Source organism: Notechis scutatus, chromosome 1 (assembly GCF_049901735.1).
Source record: "Notechis scutatus isolate UNSWTSFEM ecotype Mainland chromosome 1, rNotScu1.2, whole genome shotgun sequence".
NCBI lineage: Eukaryota > Metazoa > Chordata > Lepidosauria > Squamata > Elapidae > Notechis > Notechis scutatus.
The window spans coordinates 241,894,045-241,921,971 of NC_142009.1; the positions used below are offsets into that span (position 1 = coordinate 241,894,045).

Below are 27,927 nucleotides of genomic sequence, written 5' to 3' on the forward strand. Positions count from 1 at the left end.
GAGATGCTGGGATTAACTGTTGCCTATTGTCCAAGTTTCAGGCAAGCAGCTGGTGATGCTATTTAGTACTGAATTGAAGGTGAAAATAGGATGCTTTGTTTTCTTTTTCCAATAACTCACTTGTTCCTTTTGTTACCTGTTGTTTGGTACTAAATAGCAGATGAATCTTTGGCTTTACCAACTATTATTATTATTATTATTATTATTATTATTATTATTATTATTATTATTATTATTATTATTATTATTATTATTATGACAGTGAGAATGGAATACTGAATATGTGAAATAATTCGTAGTGTAAAACAAAGTATTTAGAATTAGAATTAGAATTTTTTATTGGCCAAGTGTGATTGGACACACAAGGAATTTATCTTAGTGCAAGTGCTCTCCGTATACATAAAAGAAAAGATAAATTTGTCAAGAGTCAAGAATCATAAGGTACAACACTTAATGATAGTCATAGGGTACAATAAGCAATCAAAACATATTAGGAAACAGTCAATATAAATTGTAATGATACAAGCAACCACATTACAGTCCTACAATCACAAGTGGGAGGGGATGGGTGATAAGGAGTGATGAGAAGATTAACAGTAATAGTAATGCAGACTTTGTAAATAGTTAGACAGTGTTGAGGGAATTATTTGTTTAGCAGAGTGATGGCTTCCTGGAAAAAACTGTTCTTGTGTCTAGTTGTTCTGGTGTGCAGTGCTCTATAGAGTTTTGAGGGAAGGAGTTGAAACAGTTCATGTCCGGGATGTGAAGGGTCTGTAAACATTTTCACAGCCCTCTTTTTGACTCGAGCATTATACAGGTCCTCGATTGAAGGCAGGTTGGTAGTAATTTTATTTTCTGCAGTCCTAATTATCCTCTTAAGTCTGTGTCTGTCCTGTTGGGTTGCAGAACCAAACCAGACAGTTATAGAGTTATGGAGGTATGGCTTAACAGAGAAACAAAAACATGGTAGGAGATGTGAAGATAAAATAACTTTTGTAAACCCTATTTTATGAAGTTCAATGGGCGATAGAAGTACTTTTCGCCTGATGCCTCTCCATTTCAATGCTATAAAATGCAGCATTCATCGAAAGGCTGATGTTGAGATGATCCTTTTTTTAAAAAAAAAAGTTTGTTTCATTTCCCACAATTCCACTGAATAAGGGGGTATATGGAGTTCAGAGAAAAACATTATCATTGGAGAACTTTTTGTTTAGCCTTTCCTGGCTCACTCTCTTGGCGGGAAATTTGCCTTTTTCCTTGGATCCAGAGAACGTTTCCACTGGAAAGTTACTTCTATGGCATTTCTTGTTTTATTCTTTGACTAGAAAATGATCAGAGGCTAGATACAACAAGACTGTGGGGCACAGATTGCCATCTTCCTATAGCACAGGATCATGCAAGTTCTACCGTCCCAAGCATGTAGAGCAGGGGTCCCTAACCCGCCTCCCCCGGCCTGGGATACAGTGCTGGGCTGCAGCCCATTTGGAACCAAGCCACAGAAGGACAAGTGTGCATGCACGTGAAGCTGCATTTTTGAAAACGGTGTGCATGTGCGTGCATGTGCATAACCATCCCCTCTACCAACAACGCCACCATCGCTACCTCCACCGATCCACCAGAAGGTTGGGGATCATTGATCTAGAGAAGGGATATGTTGCTCTAATCTACAAGAAAGAGGGAACGATGACATCTTAGCACTTCCCTGATCAACACAGCATCTCACAAACTGGACACTGCTTGAGCTCTGTGTCATAGACATATCTTAGTTATTTAAAAAAAAACTTTCTAGATTTTTTTTTGTTCCATCAGCATTCTCAATATTGCCTCAAATCCCATTCACAATTTGACTGCCTTACCCTTCCATTATCTGCTACCTCAGTGCTGTAAGAAGCCTTGTCGCTGTCCAAGACACCGCAACTGGAGCACGTCTTAGTGGTACCATTGCAAATGTCACTCTATTTTGAGTGCCCTACTGCCATTTTCTCACAAGGTTGCCTCTGGACTGAGAACAAGCCTGACAATTACTAAATCCCTTCCATTCTCTAGTTTTTGGCAACTTCGCAACATTTCTTTCCCTGTTTGGTGTGCTTGACGCAGCCTAGCCATTTGTAGTTCATAAGCATCAGAACTGAGCTGAGGTATTTATTCATCACAGGAAAGATTAGAAGCATCCATTCTGCCTTGGATGGATGATATTCTCTTTCAAATCAGTTCCATTCAGGATTCAGCTCCATCTGAAACACAGTCCTAATTCCATATTGCTAATTCATGTGGATCCAAGCAATATGCCATACAAAGGTGACAGGTTTTATTTTTCACAAAGAAAATTTCTGTTTTCCAAGAGATTCCAGAATTCTTTATTGCTATCCACCAGAGTTTTCAAAGAGACTCCAGGGGCAGTGCTAAACAAATATATGCTCAGCATTCTAGTGCCAGAAATGTTCTAAGGCTTGTCCCAAAGGTGATTTTTTACTTTATTGCTTGTTTGAATTTTTAAGATGTTTCACTTCTCATTCGTAGTGTAAAACAAAGTATTTAGAATTAGAATTAGAATTTTTTGTTGACCAAGTGTGATTGGACACACAAGGAATTTATCTTAGTGCAAGTGCTCTCCGTATACATCAAAGAAAAGATAAATTTGTCAATAGTCAAGAATCATAAGGTACAACACTTAATGATAGTCATAGGGTACAATAAGCAATCAAAACATATTAGGAAACAGTCAATATAAATTGTAATGATACAAGCAACCACGTTACAGTCCTACAATCACAAGTGGGAGGGGATGGGTGATAAGGATTGATGAGAAGATTAACAGTAATAGTAATACAGGCTTTGTAAATAGTTAGACAGTGTTGAGGGAATTATTTGTTTAGCAGAGTGATGGCTTTCTGGAAAAAACTGTTCTTGTGTCTAGTTGTTCTGGTGTGCAGTGCTCTATAGAGTCGTTTTGAGGGAAGGAGTTGAAACAGTTTATGTCCGGGATGTGAAGGGTCTGTAAACATTTTCACAGCCCTCTTTTTGACTCGAGCATTATACAGGTCCTCGATTGAAGGCAGGTTGGTAGTAATGTTATTTTCTGCAGTCCTAATTATCCTCTTAAGTCTGTGTCTGTCCTGTTGGGTTGCAGAACCAAACCAGACAGTTATAGAGTTATGGAGGTATGGCTTAACAGAGAAACAAAAACATGGTAGGAGATGTGAAGATAAAATAACTTTTGTAAACCCTATTTTATGAAGTTCAATGGGCAATAGAAGTACTTTTCGCCTGATGCCTCTCCATTTCAATGCTATAAAATGCAGCATTCATCGAAAGGCTGATGTTGAGATGATCCATTTTTTTTAAAAAAAAAGTTTGTTTCATTTCCCACAATTCCACTGAATAAGGGGGTATATGGAGTTCAGAGAAAAACATTATCACTGGAGAACTTTTTGTTTAGCCTTTCCTGACTCACTCTCTTGGCGGGAAATTTGCCTTTTTCCTTGGATCCAGAGAACATTTCCACTAGAAAGTTACTTCTATGGCATTTCTTGTTTTATTCTTTGACTAGAAAATGATCAGAGGCTAAATACAACAAGACTGTGGGGCACAGATTGCCATCTTCCTATAGCACAGGATCATGCAAGTTCTACCGTCCCAAGCATGTAGAGCAGGGGTCCCTAACCCGCCTCCCCTGGCCTGGGATACAGTGCTGGGCTGCAGCCCATTTGGAACCAAGCCACAGAAGGACAAGTGTGCATGCACGTGAAGCTGCATTTTTGAAAACGGTGTGCATGTGCGTGCATGTGCATAACCATCCCCTCTACCAACAACGCCACCATCGCTACCTCCACCGATCCACCAAAAGGTTGGGGATCATTGATCTAGAGAAGGGATATGTTGCTCTAATTTACAAGAAGAGGGAACTATGACATCTTAGCACTTCCCTGATCAACACAGCATCTCACAAACTGGACACTGCTTGAGCTCTGTGTCATAGACATATCTTAGTTATTTAAAAAAAAAAACTTTCTAGATTTTTTTTTGTTCCATCAGCATTCTCAATATTGCCTCAAATCCCATTCACAATTTGACCGCCTTACCCTTCCATTATCTGCTACCTCAGTGCTGTCCAAGACACTGCAACTGAAGCACGTCTTAGTGGTACCATTGCAAATGTCACTCTATTTTGAGTGCCCTACTGCCATTTTCTCACAAGGTTGCCTCTGGACTGAGAACAAGCCTGACAATTACTAAATCCCTTCCATTCTCTAGTTTTTGGCAACTTCGCAACATTTCTTTCCCTGTTTGGTGTGCTTGACGCAGCCTAGCCATTTGTAGTTCATAAGCATCAGAACTGAGCTGAGGTATTTATTCATCACAGGAAAGATTAGAAGCATCCATTCTGCCTTGGATGGATGATATTCTCTTTCAAATCAGTTCGATTCAGGATTCAGCTCCATCTGAAACACAGTCCTAATTCCATATTGCTAATTCATGTGGATCCAAGCAATATGCCATACAAAGGTGACAGGTTTTATTTTTCACAAAGAAAATTTCTGTTTTCCAAGAGATTCCAGAATTCTTTATTGCTATCCACCAGAGTTTTCAAAGAGACTCCAGGGGCAGTGCTAAACAAATATATGCTCAGCATTCTAGTGCCAGAAATGTTCTAAGGCTTGTCCCAAAGGTGATTTTTTACTTTATTGCTTGTTTGTTTTTTAAGATGTTTCACTTCTCATTCAAGAAGCTTTTTTAGCTCTGACTGGATGGTAGGGAAAGATTTCGGACAACCATGACCTGGATGACTGAAAATCTCCACAGACATTTGTTCTAAAGCTTGTTCTAAGGAGTATTTTCTCACAGCAACACATACACTCTAGACACACACATGCAGCCACAAACGTAGAGTACGGTTAGGGAAACCTTATTAGCTACTACATTGATATATACCTATATATATATATACCTATGATATATATATATATACTATATATATATATATATATACTATATATATATATATATATATATTAATATATATTAATATATATAATTTTATATATAATATATATATATATATATAAATTGTTTCTGAGGTTCCGGTTTGTATGGATCTTGTTTCGGTTTTCCCCGAAGATTCGTTCGCACGTTGTAGTCCATTCATCTCTTCAGCTTCTGTTTCAGCTTTGCTCAAGGAGGAACAAAACCACCAGTGTTTTCTGAATGAATATGGAGGTGCCCTAAGGGGATCTGTTAAAAAAGAGTACAAGTATCCTTTGATTTTATAGCGAAAGCAAAAGTATTTATGGACAATAAGACTATTTTAAGATTCCACATTCATAGTTTTATAAATTGCCTTGGGCACCTTTCCATTTCCTTACTATTCTGTACATCAACATGTTGCTTGTGGCTACCAATCTTTGATTCCCATGGATGATTTGCATAACATTGAACCAAATGCAACCAACACCTGTCTTCTCTCTCTTAAGGAACACCAATTAAGTTTGTTAGAAACCTGAAGAACGTCCGAGTCAAGGAGAAAAGCAAAGCTTGCCTGGAATGTGAGCTGACCAGTAAAGATGTGGTGTTGAAATGGATGAAGAACGGGAAGGTGATTGGGAAATCTCAGAAATTTACCATGACCCGTGAAGGGAAGACGGCAGAATTGATAATAGATGATACCGAGCTAAGTGACTCGGGAGAATATATGGTAGTTGCCACACAAGAAGGTGACCCTACAGAATACTACAGCAGTTGTAATGTAACTGTGGAAGGTAAGAGCTCAAGATGATGCTATGTGTATTGCCTTTGTTTATGAGTGATAACGTTTTGGGTGGGAGAAGAAGGCTGGTAAGGCATTGTGTGACTTCCAATCTCAAATTCCAGATGACTCTAGTTCAGTGGTCACCAACCAGTGGGTGGGTGGTCCATGAGAAAATGTTGGTGGTCCACAGAGAAATTTCACCCCCAGAGCACCCCCCAGTGCCAGCACAACAAGTCTCACAAAGACTCATTTCTGGAGGAGTTTGGAGGAGAGAAAGAAAGACTTCTGCTGCTTTTGCTGCTTTCCTTGCATGAAGCCAAAAGTCTCTCTGTCTCTCTCTCTCCCACTGAGAATGGAGCTGGAGACGGTATCCTGCGATCCCAAATAAAGAATGATCGATTGGTAGGAAAACGGGCTGGGGAATTTTTCTGCAGACTTTTTTTTGGGATTTTCCCAGGGTCTCTGGTCCACGGGATTTAAAATTATGAGTTTGGTGGTCCCTGAGGTCCAAAAGGTTGGCGACCCCTGCTCTACTTGTTTCACAAGTACCCAACTATGTCCCATGTTCTTTTCTGAATAAAAATTGCAACTTTTAGTGGTAAAGGTGAAGGTGAAAGGTACATCCAGTGCATTCTCTTTTTCCAAGTAAACCTGAAAATTTAGCCAATTTGCTCATGGAAGGATACAATGCAGCTTTGGGTAGAGAAACCAAGACAGAAAACTAGTGTCTACTGGTTATATAAACTCATCACTCTATCCACAATAACGGTTGTTCGTGGCATCTCAGCTGTCTGAAATAAAAAAGGAAAGATGTTTTTTTCCAGTCAACAACATCTCTCTTGGTTAGTCAGCTAGAGGCAGTTCTTCTTCTTCAAGGGTTAAGTGGCAGATGTAGTTCTCCTATCCCCACCCTCCCCGTTCATATGCACCAGGTAAAACTGGGACAAGCTTTTTCCCCAGAGAACTTTATGTCTGAATGGGCTTTGAATCTGGCCTCCCTCCCTGGTTCTGACCAAAGGACTTCTGCATCATAATTTCTGGATTCTAGTTGCAGCATCAGTCCTTGATTTGTTGCATGCTTCCTTTTGTCTGGCTTGGGGAGTGACAGCAAAGCTGTTGGTTTTCTTATGGTGATTCCATGTAGACAAAAAGCTGGTGCCAGTAGCAAACCAACTCTGGCTTCTGTAAGCTCATTCACACTGAATTCATTCACACCGAAGCTGCTATGTACTCTAACATCCTGGAAGAAATCAGAAATGGTATGGAGATACACCAAGACCGATAGTGTTCTCTCAATTAATTCGCACTAGCTTAATGAGAGTTATTCTTTCCCATACTTATCTCATTCATAAATGCATCTTTGGCCTTCCCTGTTCTGGTTTCTTTCCTCCTCCATCCTTAGAGAGATTTGCTACAGTCAAGAGTGGCTTATCAGATGTCCAAGCAGCTACAGGAGACCCAGCAGAGCTTTGTGTTGTCCTGAATGATGAGAAAGTGGAAGGTGTGTGGCTGAAGGATGGCAAAGAGGTAAGTGGTGAAGAAACCTGGGCCTCCTAGAATCATAATGGCCATATCTCAGGGCTCAGCTAAGGACTCTCATGGGAAAATTGGCATCATGCTAAATTAGGATACTTGAATAGGTCCCAGGGAGACCTGAGCAGAGACGGTATTCAGCAGGTTCTGACCAGTTCTGGAGAACCAATAGTGGAAATTTTGAGTAGTTCGGAGAACCTGCAAATACCACCTCTAACTGGCCCCGCCTCCATCTATTTTCTGCCTCCCAAGTCCCAGCTGATTGGCTGGGTCTCCTTTTGTTGCCCTGTACACGAGAACGGAGCTGGAAAGCAGGTTAATGGGGTGGGGTGGAAATGGGAATTTTGCAGTATCCTGCCCCTGCCACACCCACCAAACCATGCCATGCCCACCAAAACCTATAGTAAAAATTTTTGAATCTCACCACTGGACCTGAGCTTAATAGTCATGCATAGGCTTCTTGTTTCTGATTAGAACATTTTGAGACATGTATTTAAAAAAAAAAAAATTCTGCAGATCACAGATATGAGAGGAATCCAGATTGTCAAGCAAGGAGCTGTGCACAAATTGATCATTGACAAGATGGGTGAGGAATATGAAGGGAAGTATACTTTCAGAGCAAAAGGAGCAGAAACTGAGGCCACCGTCAGCATCGCAGGTACGGGATTCTCACTGCTCTGGGATTGTAGTTCTGGTTTTACTCTAGACTTCAGCTAGTTCTCTTCTTCAACCACTTCTTTCTCCATGTCTTCCTGGGCTTCCGTTACAAAAGCATGGTAGATATCCACCTGGTATGTAGTAGTTACCAAAATGTTATTCGATGCAGAATGATGCAAAATGGAATTCATGTGTCCTGAGTAGCATGCGTTTTGCTTAGCTTGAAGTATGAAGCCAACTAGCAACTGTAGCTTATTTAACAGACCACAAATAAACAAGTCTTGGCTCACCACTATGCATTAACCAGATTGAGAGAAACTCCACATTGTATGAAGTTTTACTAGGAAATCTTTTGCTAAGAACAGTTATTATGATATGGAATACAGAAAATAATTTGACTGTTAAATATGTAAGTTTAGATTCTCAAAATGGGAGCAATTCAATCAAGCAGAACAATTCTGCTTGAGATGCTGAGTCCGGGCCTAGTTGATCTTCATACAATTTCTGCTTGAACATGGTATCATTCAACAATGAGTCATACAACAGGCTAACCCATGTTTTAAGCATTGTTGAATAAATCAGAACAGTTGGGTTTGTATAAGATGTAAAATGGCAAGCCTTACTGACCTCTAAAATTACAGAACACCAAAGTCAAATAAAGCTGTTATGCTTAATGTAATGTAAAAACTCAGTTGATAAAATATGTAGCTCTTTTGTCACATTAAAACAGTGGTTCCCAAACTTTTTCAGTCCACCGCCCCCTTGGTGCTACAAACTCATCCTCAATGCCACCCACCCACAGGTGGGATTCAAATTTCTGTGGACATGGCCTAATTTGAGGGTGTGGTTTGCTGGTCACCTGGTTGGTGGTGTGGCTTGCTGGTCACGTGACTGGGTGAGTGTGGTTTGGTGGCTGGTAAACCCAATACAAGTGGTCCTCACTTAATGGCCGGTTGCTTAGCAAGTGTTCTAATTTATGACTGGCCTCCCCAGAACTACTTGACCTGTTTTTGGAATTTTGACAGCCATGCACACACATGCACACACACTCCCTTCTAACCCTGCTGGAGCAGGTCATTGGACTGGAATCGGCAAAGCATCTCTGATTAGATTCTAGTAGTGAATAAAATCTAATCAGAGATGCTTTGCCGATTCTTGTTGATTTGTTTTAGTTGCATGTCTTTATTTTATGTTGCTGAATTGCATTGACATGTGTGTCCCTTCTTGTGCACAACCCAGAAGCTTTTGTGATTCTTTGCAGCAAAAATTACCGACCTCTGGCTTTGCTCTACTTTTCAAACTGCCTGCACTGCTGCGTTCTAGGTGCCGGTCCCGCAGGTCCACCCCATTGAGCCCACTGCACTGGAGGGACCTGCCCAAGCAAGTCCGAGAGGAGCGGTGCACCAAGTCAATGGGGTGAGCCTGGGAGAGGGAAGGAGAGAGAGAGAAAAGAGAGAAAGAGAGAAGGAAGAAAAGAAAGAGAAAAGGGAAAGAAAGAAAAAGGGACAAAGAAAGGGGGGATGGAGGGATGAAGGGGAGAGAGAGCGAGAGCGAGAGAGCGCTGATGCATCATATTGAAATGAGGCCTAGTTTAGAGGCCCTTTTCCACATTGAAACATCTTTGCCGGCATCTTTGCCAGCACATTGAAACATCTTTGGCTTCTATTAATTAAAGATTTTGTGGACGAAACATGGCCAAGACTATCAGGAAGCCCTCACATTTTGTTGAGGCTTTAAACAGGATCCATTGGACCAGATCTCCACCCTAAAAAATTACTTTTCCCCAATGTATTACAGTGACAATTCTGAAAAAGGCAAAACCAAAATGTACTGGTAAATTGCAAGGAGAACACACACACACACACACACTCCCTTCTAACCCTGCTGGAGCAGATGATTGGACTAGAATAGATATCTCATTATCTTTCTCCTCCCTCCCTCCTTCTTTATTTCTTTTTCTTTCTGTCCCGTCCTTCCATCCCCCCTCTTTCTTTGTCCCTTTTTCTTTCTTTCCCTTTTCTCTTTCTCTTCTTCCTTCTCTCTTTCTCTCTCTCTTTCTTTCCTCTCTCTTTCCCTCTCTCAGGCTCACTCCATTGACTTTGTGCACCACTCCGTTCGGACTTGCTTGGGCAGGTGCCTCCGGTGCAAGGGGCTCAATGGGGTGGAACACGGCGGCGGCGGTATGTTTGAAAAGGAGAGCAAAGCCACTCTGAATTGTGCCCTGCCGCTCACCTCCAGCACCCCCCTGCTGCCTCTTAGCACCCCCCTGCCAGCCCCCTTGCCTCTCAGCACCCCCCTTGCCTCTCAGCACCCCCAAGGGGCGGTACCAAGTGACTTTGGGAATCACTGCATTAAAAGGTCTTTTAATAAGTGAAAAGATCTCCACAACTCATTTGACGCGCTGTATGTGAAGTATAAAGCAGTTGAAATCACTCAGACCTTTTTTTTGTATGTATTGTAACTTTTTTTCCCAGAAAGATCTTAATTTTACCTCAGGAATTCTATTACAGGTAGTCCTTGACATACAACCATTTGTTTTGTGAGCTTTTAACATTAAAACGGCATTGAAAAAGTGACTTATGACCACTTTTCATAACTTATGACCATTTTTCATAATTTATGACCGTTGCAACATCCCCATGGTCATGTGATCAAAATTTGAACACCTGGCAACTAGCATACTGTATATTTATGCCCCCAGGATCATGTGATCAGCTTTTGAGAGCTCCTGACATGCAAAGTCAATGAGGAAGCCAGATTCACTTAACCAGCATTTTACCAACTTAACAACTGTGGTGATCCACTTAACAACTGCGGCAAGAAAAGTCATAAAATGGGGCAAACTCACTTAACAAACGTCTCATTTACCAACAGAAATTTTGGGCTCAATTATGGTCATAAGTCAAGGACTACCTGTACTGCAAAGTCTATCATTGTCACTGGTGAAGACTGAACCTATTTTCCCATTGTTTCTTCTCTTAAGACCCTCCATTTATTGACCCTTCTTTCCTGGAAGCTTCGGCTGCCCATCCAATAACTGTGAAGGCGGGACAGACGGCTTTAATTAAAGTACCCTTCAAGGCCAAGCCTTTGCCCAAGGTCACCTGGTTTAAAGATGGCGTTGAGGTGACTGAAGAAGAGAGGGTCACTCTGGAGAGGTCCCATGACCAGGCCATGCTCACCATAACAAAATGCGTGAGAGAAGACACTGGAAGCATCATGTTGAGGCTGAAAAGTGATTGTGGATCAGCCACTGCTCAATTATTCCTAAATGTTATTGGTAAGTTCGGGGTGATAATTCTGGGCAGCCCTATATAAAGTAGTGAACGAACTAACTATCTATCTATCTATCTATCTATCTATCTATCTATCTATCTATCTATCTATCTCTGCACACGCTCACTCACACACATGTATATACGTGTGTGTGTGTATGTGTGTGTATATGTATATGTGTGTATATATATATATATAAGAAAACAAATATATATATATATATGGATCTTTGGTTATTCGGGTTTTCTCCTGCGTAAGATTGGAAGTATCTAGGCACGTTTGATGAAGTCTCATTCATCATCTTCAGGCTGAAGACACATGCCTGAAGATGATGAATGAGACTTCATTGAAACGTTGCCTAGATACTTCAATCTAGTGCTGGAGGCTCACAAAGATCACATACAATACTGCAGAGCCTCAGAAAATATATATATATATATTTTCTGAGGCTCTCGCGGGTATTTGTATGTGGATCTTTGGTTATTCGGGTTTTCTCCCGCGTAAGATATATATATATTCTTAAGTTTTCGCGGGTACTTACATGTATGGCATTCAGCTTTGTTCGGGTATTTTCCCACATCATTGTAGTTGTGCTTTTAAAGTTGTAGCAACGTTTCGGCAGAATCTCATCTGCCATCATCAGGCTTCTGTATAGTGTTCATCCGTGAGTCAGACTTTTATAGTGGTTTCAGATTTAAATTTGGGGCAGCCTATTGCTGTGCCAGAATGGTTTTTTCTTCATCCTGATTGGTTGTACCTAGAAGATGAACAGACCTATGGAACAGCTGTCCTGCCCTACATAAGAGGTACTACAGACAAAATCAGTAAGATACTACACAGACATCACATCAAGACTGCCTTCAAAACAGACAGAAAAATAGCAGCCATCCTTAGAAACCCCAAAGATAAAATTGACCTGGAAAACCAAGGCATATACGAAGTCCCCTGTGCATCATGCCCGGCCACATACATAGCTTTGTTCGAGCTAACAATGGGCGCCAGGGGGAGGGGACTGTTGTTGCCGCCACCCGCCATGTGTGGGAGCTGGTTGGTATGTGCACCTCAGGGACCTGACTCTGGGGTCCCTCGAAGAGCTGGGAGGCACGAGAACGGCGCTGCCCAGATTAATTGCTTTCAGGAACCATTTCTTCTGCAGCCCACCAAAAAGTTTCCATGGCCCACCAGTGGGCCGCAGCCCACTGGTTGCCGACTGCTGCTCTAGACTACAGATACCCAATTCCAAAATATATTGCAAATGTAAAAGGGGCAGGACTTGGATGATGGCACTGCTTCTGCCATCTTGCCAGCAGTCACCCCTGCCAGGAAAACCAGGTGGTCTCTATGGGAAAGAAATAGGTGATTCTATGCTATTCTTTTTGGAAGTAATAGTGACTGTGGCTGAGAATTATAGTTGCTGACTATAACGCATTTGAATGCAATTGTTTTGAGGAAAACGGAATGTTGAGAAATAGAAGAGGACCAAACCCAAAAGAACAATGACTTCTTAATGCTGTAAAATTAATTTCAGAAGGAGAATGTTAGCATATGAAATTCAGAGCAAGTATTAGCAGCAGATTCTGGGGGAGATCAAGTGCTCAGTGTTACACTATTAAGCTCTTTGATGTTCTGATGGTCTAGAGCAGGGCTGTCAAATTCCCGTCCCGTGGACAAGATGTGTCACGCACTGGCCATGCCCACGCCTGATTTAGCGAAGGGGGGGAAAAAAAAGTCCTGATACATCACGTGATGTCGCTGTGACAACTCGAGTTTGACACTTCTGGTCTAGGAACTTGCTGATGTGCAATCAAAAGTTTAAGACCAACCTGTGATCAAATGAGGAGCTTCTATATGTTGAAGTTAAGGCAGATTAGGCAAGCCTCATCATCAAGGGGAGTGCCCAAACGCTAGGCTGAGCTATTCCAACAGTGGTAGGATTAAAAAAAAAATTATTACTGGTTCTGTGGATGTGGCTTGGTGGGCGAGTCATGGTTTGGTGGGCGTGGCAGGGGAAGGATACTGCAAAATCTCCGTTCCCACCCCACTCCAGGGGAAAGGTTATTGCAAAATCCCATTCCCTTCCCACCCCACTAATTTTCAGCTCCGTTCTCCTGTGCAGGGCAACAAAAGAAGATCCAGCCTATCAGCTGGGGCTTGGGAGGCAGAGAATAGATGGGGGCAGGGCCAGTCAGAGGTAGTATTTCCGAACTACCCAAAATCTCCGCTACCAGTTCTCCAGAACTGGTCAGAACCTGCTGAATACCACCTCTGTATTCCAAATGATCATTTCATTTCATGACCACCAATGTCCTTGTGCTTCAGACAAACCGAAACCACCCCAAGGAAAAGTGGAATTCTTGGAGACATCAGGGAAGTGTATCAAAATGAAATGGAAGGCCCCAAAAGACAATGGGGGCAAACAAGTGACCCACTTTATTATCGAACGGCGAATAGTTGGGAAAAAATCCTGGATCAAAGTTGGGGAAATTGAAAGCAAGCACACCACATTTGCCACGGATAAGGTGGAAGAAGGGAAAGCCTACCAGTTCCGAATCCTGGCTGTGAATTCGGAAGGTGCAAGTGAACCGCTAGAAACAGAGGAAGTTTTTGCTGGGAATCCAATTGGTAAGCATCTCAATACATTTTTATTTTTTTATTTAGTTTAGTTTGTCAATCATGTATGAGAAAACAAGTGTAAGTATGAAGATAACATATAAACATATAAGTATATACATAATAAATGGGTATGAATAAATGGGAACAGTAGGACAGGGACAGTAGGTGCGCTTGTGCATGCCCCCTTACAGACCTCTTAGGAATGGAGTGAGGTCCACGGTAGACAGTTTAAGGTTGAAGCTGTGAGGGGTTGAGGATGTAACAACGGAGTCTGGTGGGGCATTCCAGGCGTTGACCACTCTGTTGCTGAAGTCATATTTCCTGCAATCGAGTTTTGTGTGATTTACCCTGAGTTTGTATCTATTGTTTGCCCATGTGTTATTGTGGTTGAAGCTGAAGTAGTCATTGACAGGTAGGACGTTGTAGCAGACAATTTTGTGTACTAAGCTTAGGTTAGACTGTAGGCGGCATAGTTCTAAGTTGTCTAGGTCCAAAATTTCAAGCCTGGTGGCATAAGATAATCTATTGCGAGCTGAGGAGTGTATTACTCTTCTCGTGAAATACCTCTGGACTCATTCAACTGTATTAATGTCCGTTATACAGTGTGGATTCCAGGCAGATGGGCTGTATTCGAGAATTGATGTTTTTGATGGAATTGCTGAGCCCAAGCATTCCTAGGAAGTGAAGAATGGCATTTAAATTTCCTCAAAATTTCACTTTAATTAGGGTCATTTATTTGTGATTAGGGCCAGGTGGGGACACTCAAAAAGGAATTCAGTGATACACTTGTCTTTAATAGTCTAATCACCACATTTCTTGAGAAAGAATCTCTAACTCTCCTATGCTGAAAAGCTGGTCCCTGCATCAGTGGGGACACAGCATGATGTGATTACATTTCACTGTATTGCAATATTTACTAGTGTCCACAATGAATTACTAACCTCTTTTCTTAACCCATTTTCAGTTCAGGCTGAAAAATTCTAGATGCATCTTCTTTTGTTAGCTAAAGATCCCAAGATAACATTTGCTGTTGCCAAGCATACCTTGGTAGCCTACAGAATTCTTATGTTGCTGACAGCAAAGTAGACGATGCAGAATATAGGCCTTTTCATCAGGCCTTGTTTGTTGTTCTATGGTGGGCTCCTCTTCACAAGACACCCATCCAGGGGTGGGATTCTACCAATTCACACCTATTCGGTAGAACCGGTTGTTAACATTCTAAGCAGTTCGGAGAACCAGTTGTTAGAATTACTGCCCTAATCCTGTCAGGAAGGCAGGAAGGAAACATTCTGGTGTTGCTTACAGAAACTGCCTCTCTGTTAACCCTTATTACATTCTTGGCAGGAATAGACTTCCTGTCTCAGGAACTTCTTTGGAGTTTTTTTCCCCTCCTTTGCTGGTACTTTGCTTGTGTGGAGTGACCATTCAAAGTTACAATGGCACTGAAAAAAGTGACTTATGACCATTTTTCACACTTACAACTGTTGCAGCATCCCCACAGTCATGAGAGGCCAAGCGACGAGATGCATGCCTCAATGTGAGAGATATTGAGCTGGCCACACCCAGCCAATAACATGACCACCAAGCCACGCCCACCAACTAAGCCACGCCCACAGAACTGGTTGTTAAAAAATTTGAATCCCACCCCTGCACCCATCTGTATGGGATGCTTTAATTTGAGCAGAAGATTGGGATCAGTTGTTCTAATGATCCTTTCTGGATCTGGAATCCTATGATTCTATGGTGCTATAGTTCCTCTAGGGCAGGGGTCAAACTTGCAGCATCATGGCGGCATCACGTGACGTATCAGGACTTTCCCCCCCTTCGCTAAACCAGGCGGGGGCAGGGCCATCATGTGACACATCCGGCCTGCAGGCCACGAGTTTGACACCCCTGCTCTAGGACATTATGGCTATCTCAGGAGGCATTTTTGCAAGTTTCTATTTATATACATTTCTATTTATATACATTTCTATTTAGATACATTTAAAGGGTTATCTAAGTTTATATAAATTATATAAGTTTCTATTTATATACATTTAAGGGACATGGTGGCTCAGTGGCTAAGATGCTGAGCTTGTCAATCAGAAAGGTCAGCAGTTCGGTGGCTCGAATCTCTAGCACCGCATAAAAGAGTGAACTCCCGTTACTTCTCCCAGCTTCTGCCAACCTAACAGTTCAAAAGCATGTAAAAATGCAAGTAGAAAAATAGGGACCACTCTGGTGGGAAGGTAACAGCGTTCCGTGCACTTTCGGCATTTAGTCATGCTGGCCACATGACCACGGAGACGTCTACGGACAGCGCTGGCTCTTCAGCTTTGTAACGGAGATGAGCACCGCCCCCTAGAGTCGGAAATGACTAACATGTATGTGCGAGGGGAACCTTTATCTTTACCATTGGAATGTTGCTTCTATATCAGGCATCTATGTAAAAAGATCTATGTAGAAAAGCAATTAGGAATGGAAGAATCTCCTTCTATTTGTGTTCTGCTTCATCACGCTTAAACTTTTTTTTTCAGATCCTCCAGGACAAGCGTCTCAACCTCAAGTTACTGATGTTTCGAAAGAGGCAATTACCATTACTTGGAATCCTCCAGCTAACGATGGTGGGTCTCCAGTTACAGGTTACATTGTGGAAAGAAGGAAGAAAGGTAGCAACCTCTGGGTGCCTATATCCAAGGAACCAATTCAAGGTCAGCAATTTCCACTGTGTAACATGGGACCTAGTTTGGTTTAGGTTGGTTAAGGCATCAGGCTAGAAACAGGGAGACTGTAAGTTCTAGTACCATTGGCACAAAGCCAGCTGGGTGACTTTGGGCCAGTCCCTTTTTTCTCAATTCTAGGAAGATAACAAGAGCAAGCCACTTCTGAAATCTTGCTCAGAAAACTACAGGGACCAGTCCAGGCACTTGCCAGGAGTCAAAAACTGACTTGAGGACACAGGGTCAGCCTATTGCCCCCAACAATCTGGGTCCTCATTTTACCCACCTAGGAAGGATGGAAGGCTGAGTCAACCTTGAGCTTGGTGGGATTCGATCTGCCAAATTGCAGTTGGAGTAGCTTGCAGTACTGCACTCTAACCACTGCGCCACTGAGGCTCCTAAATGTGTGTTTATGAGGGGTCCTTGGTGTTCTCTGAGCTTCCTTGTTTTCTTGTAGACATTTCATTACCCAAATGAGGTGATGTTACCTATTTAGAAAATGAAATGTCTGTAAGAAAACAAGAAAGCTCAGAGAGCACCACTCATTTCAACTCTGAGCTACAAATATTCTATTTTATGTGTGTTTATGCTCAGCAGGTGGCAGCAAAATGTCACAATGTGATACCATTTAGGGATTCTAGGTAGAAGATAGATGAGAGAGAGGGGGGATATATAGATAAATAGATTAGATAGATAGATAAATAGATGATAGATAGATAGATAGATAGATAGAGATAGATAGATAGATAGATAGATAGATAGATAGATAGATAGATAGATAGATAGATAGATAGATAGATAGATGATAGGTAGATAGATAGATGATAGGTAGATGATAGGTAGATAGATATAGGTAGATAGATAGATAGATGACAGGTAGATAGATGATAGATAGATATGATATAAATAGATGATAGATAGACAGACAGACAGACACAGACAGACAGATATACAAACAGATATAACCAGACCCTCAAAACCATGTCAACTCCCAGGTATATCCCCTCAACCCTGCTACAGCGAAGTAGCAATGTAGGACAATGCTGGAAGTGGGTGATCCCTTGAATGACCATGGCAAAGGGACCATTACATCTTGCATGGGAGAAGGCAAACGAAGGCTATCCCTGTATTTTATTAAGAAAACCACATAGATAGCCAATTTTAGACACCATCTAAATAGAACATGGCAAAACAAACTGGTTCTAGGTCACCCAAGGAGTGAGACGAAGCTGCATGCTCTCGCATTGCTTGTTCCACCTATATGCTGAATATACAATATATTGAGGAAAGCTGGGTTGGAAGAAAGAAGAGGAGCATGGATTTAAAATTGGGGGGAATAAGCCTAAATAATCCACTCTGTGCCAATGACACTACTCTGATAGCTAAAAAGGCAAACAATCTACTAGCAATGAAAATCAAACATCTCAGTATGAAACAGTGATGAAGATTAAGTATAAAGAAGACCAAACTAATTACAGTAGCAAACAACTGTAAAATTAGAATATTAGGTTATTAGATTTAATAATAGAATATTAAAGTGGGGAATAGATATGCTTTATAGCAGGGGTGTAAACTCACGTTATCATGGCTGTGTCACGTAACCTGTCAGAACTTTTTTTTCCCCCTTCGCTAAACCGGGCGTGGGCGTGTCCAGCGTGTGACGCATCTGGCCTGCCGGCCAGGAGTTTTGACAGCCCTGCTTTATAGGATCAACTATCAAACAGTAAAAGAACTAGCAGTTAGGAAATATATTGTAAATATACAGACTAGTCCAGGTAGTTCTCAACTTACAATAGTTTGCTTAGTGACCATTCGAAGTTACAACTGAAAAAAATGACTTATTTATTTATTTATTTATTTTATTTATTTGATTTGCCAATTGTTTACAAGATAATAAGTATAAGTGTATACATAGTTGTGAATACATGAAATGGGTACATATAAGAAAAATAAAAGAAGAATAAGAGAAACAATAGGACAGGGACGGTAGGCACGTTGGTGAGCTTATGCACGCCCCCTACAGACCTCTTAGGAAAGGGGTGAGGTCAATAGTAGACAGTCTAAGGTTAAAGTTTTTGGGGTTTGGGGAAGAAACTACAGAGTCGGGTAGAGTATTCCAGACATTGACCACTCTATTGCTGAAGTCGTATTTCCTGCAATCAAGTTTGGTGCGGTTTACTTTGAGTTTGTATCTACTGTGTGCTCTTGTGTTGTTATGGTTGAAGCTGAAGTATTCATTGACAGGTAGGACATTGCAATGTATGATTTTATATACCATGCTTAAGTCAGACCGAAGACGGCGTAATTCAAGGTTTTCTAGTTCTAGAATTTCAAGTCTGGTGGCATAAGGTATTCTACAACGAGTAGAGGAGTGGAGAACTCTTCTTGTGAAATATTTCTGGACTTTCTCAATTGTGCTAATATCAGATACGTAATGTGGGTTCCAGACTGATGAACTGTATTCGAGTATTGGTCTAGCAAATGTTTTGTATGCTCTGGTTAGTAGTGTGATATTACCAGAGAAAAAGCTACGTAGGATTAGGTTAACAACTCTTAATGCCTTTTTGGCTATTATAGTTGCAGTGGGCTCTAGCACTTAGATCATTAGAGGTGAGTATTCCAAGGTCCTTTACAGAGCTTGGGTCATCAACAAGATCTTGACTATTCAGCTTGTATTTTATTTTCTGATTTTTTTTTGCCAATATGTAAGACAGAGCATTTATTTGTTGAGATTTGAAGTTGCCATTTGTTTGACCATTCTGATACATAGTCAAGGTCTTTTTGTAGGGTAGCAGTATTGTCTGTGGTATTGAACAGCTTTACATCATCAGCGAAGAGAACGCAATTGCTCTTAACATGATCACAGAGGTCGTTTATGTAGAGTATGAAGAGAGTTGGTCCTAGAACACTGCCTTGGGGAACACCACTATTGACAGGTACTGGATTTGATAGGACGCTCCCGATTTTGACCATTAGTTGTCTGTTTGACAGGAATGCTTCTATTAAGTTATTCAGTTGTCCAGAGATACCATAGGATTTTATTTTTAGGAGTAGTTTGTCGTGTACCACTGAATCAAAGGCTTTACAGAAGTCTATGTAGATTGCGTCTATTGCTTTGCCCTGGTCGAGTTGTGTCATCCATATGTTTTTGCAGTGTAAGAGTTGCAGATTATGACCATTTTTCACACTTACGATTGTTGCAGCATCTGCAACGGAAATCATGGTCACACGATTTACATTCAGATGCTTCTTAACTGGCTTGCAGTGTCCTGGGTTCACATGATCACCTTTTGCGACTTTCTGATAAGCAATGTCAATGGGAAAGCCACTTAACAACCGGGTTACTAATTTAACAATTGCAGTGATTCACTTAACTAATGTGGCAAGAAAAGTCGTAAAATGGGACAAAATTAACTTAACACATTTCTCATTTAGCAGCATAAATTTTGGGGTCAATTGTGGTGGTAAATTGAGGACTACCTGTACTTGGTAGAGTAGCAATGAAAGCCATGGAAAAGATATTCAGATGCCTGAACAGGTGAGTGCCAGAAAATATCTCTATTTACAAAGATCAGAAAAGTGCAAGAAATTGTTTTTCCCTATGATGATACGTGAAGGTAAAATCTGGGGGCTTTGCAGAAGCTCAATAGAGAAACTATTGTCTCTTTAGAAGTTTGTGATAATGGCCAGGAAAATAAGAAAAAATGCATCATAAAATAATTCTCAGTTGAGGACACAAATAATATGTCCAAAATATGGTAAACACCTAACTTCTCTTTGGAAGTCTATAATTCTGGGGAAAATGAAAAGGAGATGACCAGCAGCAAATTGAATAGACTTACTTACAGCAGAACTTGGAGTCTTCCAATTGGCAAGAGATCTATTTTGGGGTCATTAAAAGCTGATGGTACATAATCTATATCTTTCTATCATCTATCTATCTATCTATCTATCTATCTATCTATCTATCTATCTATCTATCTATCTATCATCTGTCTATCTATCTATCTATCTATCATCTATCTATCTATCATCTATCTATCTATCATCTATCTATCTAACACTATCATGTCTATCATCTATTGATCGATCAATCAATCTCTATCATGTCTATCATCTATCAATATCTATCTATATCTCTCTATCCTATCTATCATTTCTTTCTTTCTATTTATCTGTCATCTATCTATATCTCTCTATCATCTATCTGTATCATATCTTTCTATCAATATCTATCTATCTATCTATCTATCTATCTATCTATCTATCTATCTCTATCATCTATCTATCTTCCATCATCTCTTTCTGTCTATCATCTATCTGTATCTCTCAATCATCTATCATCTCTTTCTATCTTTCGTCTATCTCTATCTAACTAGTTATCTCTACCTATCACCGTCATTTATCATCCATCTATATTTGCATATAGATACTACTTTGTTATGGCCAGTTTTTTAAGTGGGATGTTTATTTGATTTTTTAAAAAAATTCAGAATCTCTTCTGTTTATTTATTTTGAAAGCTGAATTATTTCAAAAATGTTGTTTTTATTGCCAGATACTAAGTGCACAGTGGATGGTTTACTGGAAGGTGCGGAATATGAGTTCCACGTCATAGCAGTGAACCGAGCAGGGCCAGGAGCTCCCAGCAGTGCTTCCAGCTCAGTTGTAGCAAAAGATCCCATCAGTATGGTTCTACTTTTCATTTATTTCTAGTGTCCAATATGTACCATATATGTATGGTGTGTTTGTGTGAGGGGTGTGTGGGGGAGGGTGCAATTCAGTTTATGAGGTTCATTATACAAGCAAAATATAATGGGATAATCAGGGAACTTGATTGTGGCAGCTTATTGTTACTTGCTGCTGATTGCTTCATTTCCATTTTGTAATGTCACAATCATTTAAATTTCAGCATGTGACTAGGTGATCTTCTTTCAAATAATATTGAGCTGGCCTAAGGGTGGTGTTGGCCCAATTATACAGCAACACCTATCAATCAATCTTTATTACAGTTACTGCAACATCTATGTATTGTGAGTCTGTGATTTTGTAATAACAATAAACTAACAATACAAGCCAAGTGATGGCAAAATATTCCAGGATCCTGAAATAAATATTTCCTAAAGCATTTTACCTGACTTCTGAAGTATCTACCAAGTTCAGACTAATGGTGCCAAGATCATTCTGTCCCCTAATGATAGCAATTATCCTGGTTTAAGGCACAATAGATGACTGAGTTGTTCAGCAATCATTAAAACAGCTGTCATTCATCACTGCAGGCTGCAGGCTGGGGCTGAGGGTTATTGTAGTTCAGCAATACTTGGTGGGCCATCAGAAGTGATGATTGGAACATGACGCAAGAGGTATAGGATATTTGGTTATAAACTAAATTAAGAGGTGAATACTATAGTCCTGATGGTGATTTCCAAGGACACTGTGTGGTTCATGTATGCTAGTTTTCCAAAATTCCTGCTAGGGAGAGCCTGCAGATACTAGCATCTAAGAGTAACGTTTCCATTTTGGAAATTTCCAGGAGACGAAAGATCCTGTCACCTGCTAAAACGTGCCAACTTTCCCATGGAATCTGACTAAAGAATGTCTGTTAATATAGCAACATTGGCATCTATTTTACGTTTCCATCTAAAAATGAAGATGTAGGCCATCATTGATTTATAAGCCATTCTTGGGTTCTTTTCCACTATCTTTTTAAAAGTAATTTTTCAAATAGTTTTTAGATTCACAGAGCTTTATTGGTGTGGGATAATACTGAATTTCTGTCTGATAATATATTCTTTTAACATATCAAGTCAAGAATATGCCTATATAAACTGACCCCCATTTACTAGCATAGCTCAGTAAGTTTTAACTGTAAATTTACCAATTCTTCACACGCTTGGACTGGATGACTCTTATGAATTTGAGAGGAAGAAACCTTGCCAACTCTACTGGATTTGAAAGCTTGAATGGTCCATTCATTCAAATAACATGTTCTTTTTTTCCCAATAAGTTACAACACTGTGTATTAATTACTGAATGTTTGCTGTTGATCCAGAGCCTCCTGGGCAGGTGAAGGGATTGCACGTGGCTGATTCTTCCCAATCCAGCATTTCATTGGCATGGCAAGAACCTGATGAGGGTGATCCACCTTCAGGGTACATACTGGAGATGCGACCTGAGGGCACCAAGGAATGGTCCAAGTGTACCAAGATCCCAATTTCTGGCAAGAGTTACACCGTGGGAGGTCTGCAGGAGAGGCAGAAGTATTTCTTCCGTATCCGAGCTGTCAATGAAGCTGGAGTGGGAGAACCGATTGAGCTGAAAGAAGGGGTTCTGGCCATGCCCCCTCCAGGTAAAACTTACCCAATCCAGCCTTCATACAATCATGCCTTGACTGCTGGTATGTTAACTCTTTTGCAAAAAGTGAGAGATACGGAATTTGATCTAGATCAGGGATCTCCAACCTTGGCAACTTTAAGACTTGTGGACTTCAACTCCCAGAATTGAAGTCCACAATTCTGGGAGTTTGAAGTCCACAAGCCTTAAAGTTGCCAAGGTTGGAGACCCCTGATCTAGAAGATGATATAGCATATGAATGGAATTTACAAATCCAGAAAACATTCTGTCAACAAATCTAAGAGATTGGACAACCATTTGTATGAAATGGTATAGGGTCTCTCCTAGAGCAGGAGATTGAACTAGAAGCCCTCCCAGATCCCTTCTAACCCTGTTATTCTGTTCATTTTTTTCCTTCTCATGTTAGGTTCATCCAAATAAATGATGTTCCAAATCGTAAAGAAACATTCATATTTTTCAAGGAAAATATTCTTTATCAATAAGAAGGATTGCTCATTATTTCTTCTCTCTCTCTCTCAAAGTTGTTCCGGTTTCTCAAATAGAAAATTAAGCTCGGTATAGTTTTGCCTCTCCACATGGAAAGGAAATTTCTATCCTGTCAAACAAGCAAATTCTAATTAAATTCAGGTCAGGCCAGGAATACGTAAAAATACACACAGAAAATCTAGGGGAAAATACTTGTAATGCCTGCAGCAACTTTATTTAGTTTGCCCCTTAGCTACCTGTGCTGCATTGAGGACCAGTTGTGATAACCCTTGAATATATAGTCTAAAGGTTCTTCCTGAATTAATTTGACAATTTTGCCATGGGAACGGAAGGAATATAATAGGTAGTAACAGTACAAATAGACCCTACTGTTTATTCAGGCATCTTTTTGAGGAATATCTCACTACTAGGCTATTTGCTGTGCATACAGAAAGTCCTAAATTTTACTTGGAAGACCAAACTACTATCCAAATACTGGCAATACTGCCCTAAATGAATGAATAATCTTATATATTCTCTCTCTCCCTCCCCCTCCCCTCCCTCCTCCTCTCCCCCTCTCTCCCTCCCCTCCCTCCCTTCCTCCCCCTCTCTGTTGTATAGCTGCTCCAAAGTTTGATCTGAGTGTCAGACTAAAGAGTCATATGGTGGTTCGTGCTGGGACTGCCCTCTGCATTCATGCTTCCTTTATTGTAAGTTGTCTTTTTTTCAACTGGAATATTACATTTAAAAAATTTGCATATACATTATCTTTGGAAATTGTTCAAATTGAGACTAGTGAGGTTTTGAGCCTGGAATGTTGGTCTAGCAAATGTTGGTCTAGCAAATGTTGGTCTAGCAAATAATTTTACATGGAAAAGAGCCAGGATTCAATTTCTGACATCTCTGGTTAGAAGGAGTCCTTGTTTATTGATTGCCCCATTTAGAAACCATTTGCAATTATAGTAGTGATGAAAATTAGGTTTGAGGCCAATCCTTGCATTTACAACCTTCGTAGGCCTGTAAAAAAAAACAACCTGAAATAAGATCATAAGCACAGTCAGTTTCACTTAGTGACCACTTTACCTACTGACCAAGTTGCTGATCCCAATTATAGTTGCTAAATGAGGACTACCTGTGGTAGAAAATGATGGGAGGAGGTACTTGAAGTTATTTGACCTGAGACACTCAAGTGCCATTGTCAGATGTAGATAACTTATATAGATATAGGATATAGATATATCCTATATAGATACATCTATCTATATCTATATATCTATATCTATATATGCATCTACATCTGTATATCTGTATCTATCCTATATCCTATGGCTGTACAACGGCTCAATGGTTAAAGATGCTGAGCTTGTCAACTGGAAAGCTGACAGCCTGTGTTTGAGACCTGAGCATCGCATGATAGAGAGCTCCCATCCTCGCCCCAGCTCCTGCCCATCCAGCAGTTCAAAAGCACGAAAATGCAAGTAGATAAATAGGTACCACTTTGGTGGGAAGGTAACAGTGTTCCATATTTTCATGATGGCAGAAGCACCTCTGGAACAATATAGGCTCCATCAGCTAAAAATCAGAGATGAGCACCAGCTTCGATCAGGACGGGATATCTCTATAATATACATAGATATATCTTAAGATATATCACCTTAAGATGTTGTGATTCCGGCATCTGCTACAGGTTTTTTGAATGACAGCTCCAGCGAGGAGGACTTATATGAATCAGCAAGTTCTAACGATGAGGAGGAGATGAATGCATTTGATTTGCAAGATCGGCTTGAACCTTCAAACTCCTCCACCCTTCAATTAGGTGGTCAGCCGGGAACGGGTGATAATGAGGAACAAATGTTATCTTCAGGTGAAGAAGATGATAATTTGGATGATTGCTGGGTAGATGTCAGGACAAGACGTCTCCTGACAAGGAGGAACCAACGAGGATACAGTAGGAGAGCAGACCAGCAATTAGACTAATTAGTTACTCTATAAAGGGAGAGATATGACTTGCACTTTGTCCGGAACAGAGTGTCTATTTGCAAGAGAGAACTGAAGAGCACAGTTTGGAGGATTTTGATCTGAAATATCTTGTTGGGATTTGGATTTAATTCGTTGGAACTTCTACTTATTGGAATTATTTTGTGAAGGATTTTGATCTGAAGAATCTTGTTGAGTCTTGGATTTAGTTCGTTGGAACTTTTACTGATTGGAGCTATCTGTGAAAATTCCTGTTTGCTGCCTTTCTTTACAAGGACTGCTGCTTTCAGCCTTAACTGTTTATTTTAGAAGGTGGGACATAACATTTTTGTTCGACCTAACAGACCATCTTTGCAACGATGGATTCAACTCAAATGCAACAATTGGTGGAGCAGCAACAGATGCAAATAAATCAATTACTCCAGAGCAACGTATCCCTTCAAAATCAGGTAACACAATTATTATCGCTCGTTGCCAATTCTCAAACTGTTTCAGCTGCAGCTGGAGTTCCCCTGCACCCCCTGTGAGAAAAATTCGATAGCTATGCCAGATAAATTTTCTGGGCAAACGGACATGTTTTCAACATTTTTGGGTCAGTGCCAATTGTATTTTTCTGTGAGGCCGGAGGATTTTCCAACCGATCGAGTTAAAATTGGCTTTATTATTAGTTTGTTAACCGGGCAGGCTGCCAAATGGGCTACTCCCTTATTAGTACAAGATAGTCCATTACTGGACGATTTCCAGGGGTTTATTCAACAGATGAACGTTATGTTTGAGAATCCAATTAAATCTCAAACTGTGGACAGAAAATTGAGGGATATTATTCAAGGTAAACACTCATTGCAAGAATACGTTGCAGAATTTCGCTTGTTGTGTATGGACTCCACCTGGAATGAACCAGCTCACATGGCAGCATTCCAAGAGGGTTTGTCCGACATTATCAAGGATGAACTAATTCATGCAGAGCGTGCTTCAACTTTGGACACATTGATTACTCAATGCTTACGTATTGAAGCTCGCCACAACATCGTGGGTGTAAACGGACCGTTGCAGAGCCACCTGTGTTTCCTCGTTCACGCACCCCGCCTATGAGGGTTTTCCAATCCAGAATTCCAGCAGAGGAGCCGATGGAGATAGGCGCACTCCGCCTCGTTTAACAGTTCAGGAACGATCGAGAAGATTTCAGGAAGGTTTGTGCCTTTATTGCGGGGTTCGGGACATTTTGCAAATTCCTGCACTCGGAAGGGGACTCATGGACCTGTATCAAAACCCATTGCTGGTCCGTCGGGAAACGGGTAGGCCCGACCTCAGGAAACCCTAGGTCGGGCACAGTATTCACTTTCATCTCAAATTGCTGAAGTTAATTCTGGCCCTCCTCGACATTTACTTTTGGACACTCGCATATTCTTGCAATCTCGGAAGGAGGGAATCCTGCCGTGGCACTGGTGGATTCAGGGGCTACGACTAGCTTTATGGATTATGATTTCGTAAAACATTTCAAAGTTCCTTTAGTGCCTGTGAATCCCCCCATGCAGGTGGAAACCGTAGATGGGCGCGAACTCAAGTCGGGACCTATTCGCTTACACCCAACCACTGCGATGCGTATTGGGGATCACGAGGAGGCGATAAGTTTTTATATCACCAACCTCCATCTTCCTTTGGTGCTCGGAGTATCCTGGCTGCGTCCACACGATCCGTTGGTGGCTTGGGCGCAGAACGCTGTTTCTTTTCCAAGCTTGCAATGTGTGGACCACCTGAGACATGTCTGCGCAGGCCAACATATTGTCGCTTCTGCTGCCTCGATTCCTTCAGAGCTGTCGGATTTCCCGATGTTTTCAGTGAACAGGAGGCAGATCAATTACCACCACATCGTGTTTATGACTGTCCCGTGGATTTGATACCGACGCTCCATTACCAAAGGGGAGGTTGTATTCTTTGTCTGAGCCTGAACTAGTTGCACTTCGAGAATTTTTGAATAAAAATCTAGCTCGGGATTTATTCGACCTTCGTCATCCCCTCTTTCAGCACCCGTTCTCTTTGTCAAGAAGAAGTCGGGAGAACTTCGTCTTTGTTGTGACTATAGACGCTAAATGCTATCACTGTGAGAAATAGCTATCCTTTACCGCTCATCTCCGAATTGTTGGAGCGGTTACGGGAAGCTACAATTTTCACGAAACTTGACTTACGTGGAGCTTACAATTTGGTTCGGATGCGTAAGGGAGATGAGTGGAAGACGGCTTTTGGCACTCGTTATGGTCATTTCGAGTACACCGTTATGCCATTTGGTTTGACCAACGCTCCTGCTGTATTTCAACATTTAATGAACGATATCTTTCGAGACATGTTGGATAAGTTTGTTGTCATATATTTGGACGACATTTTGATTTATTCAAAATCTAAAGAGCAACATCTTCAGCAGGTGCGCCAAGTGCTTCAGTGTCTTCGGGAACATAAACTTTATGCTAAATTAGAAAAATGTTTCTTTTTCAGTCGTCTATCGAATTCTTGGGACACATTATTTCTCCTGTGGGCATTGCTATGGACCCCAAAAAGGTTGAGGCGTTGTGTAGTTGGGAAGCTCCTCGTCGGGTTAAAGATGTGCAACG

The 27,927-nt window shown here is 41.0% G+C and overlaps 1 protein-coding gene across 2 annotated transcripts in view; it reads left to right on the forward strand.

Annotated features, from left to right (window-relative positions):
• The window catches only part of IGSF22 (immunoglobulin superfamily member 22), a 56,375-nt gene that overhangs the window by 18,712 nt on the left and 9,736 nt on the right, over positions 1–27,927 (forward strand). For both annotated transcript variants that reach the window (XM_087951012.1, XM_087951020.1), the window contains exons 11-19: positions 5,472–5,756; positions 7,149–7,273; positions 7,796–7,937; positions 10,920–11,216; positions 13,532–13,834; positions 16,345–16,518; positions 21,084–21,212; positions 22,578–22,874; positions 23,966–24,054. In XM_087951012.1, coding sequence (XP_087807138.1) covers positions 5,472–5,756; positions 7,149–7,273; positions 7,796–7,937; positions 10,920–11,216; positions 13,532–13,834; positions 16,345–16,518; positions 21,084–21,212; positions 22,578–22,874; positions 23,966–24,054 — 1,841 coding nt within the window. The remainder of the gene's footprint in view (positions 1–5,471; positions 5,757–7,148; positions 7,274–7,795; positions 7,938–10,919; positions 11,217–13,531; positions 13,835–16,344; positions 16,519–21,083; positions 21,213–22,577; positions 22,875–23,965; positions 24,055–27,927) is intronic.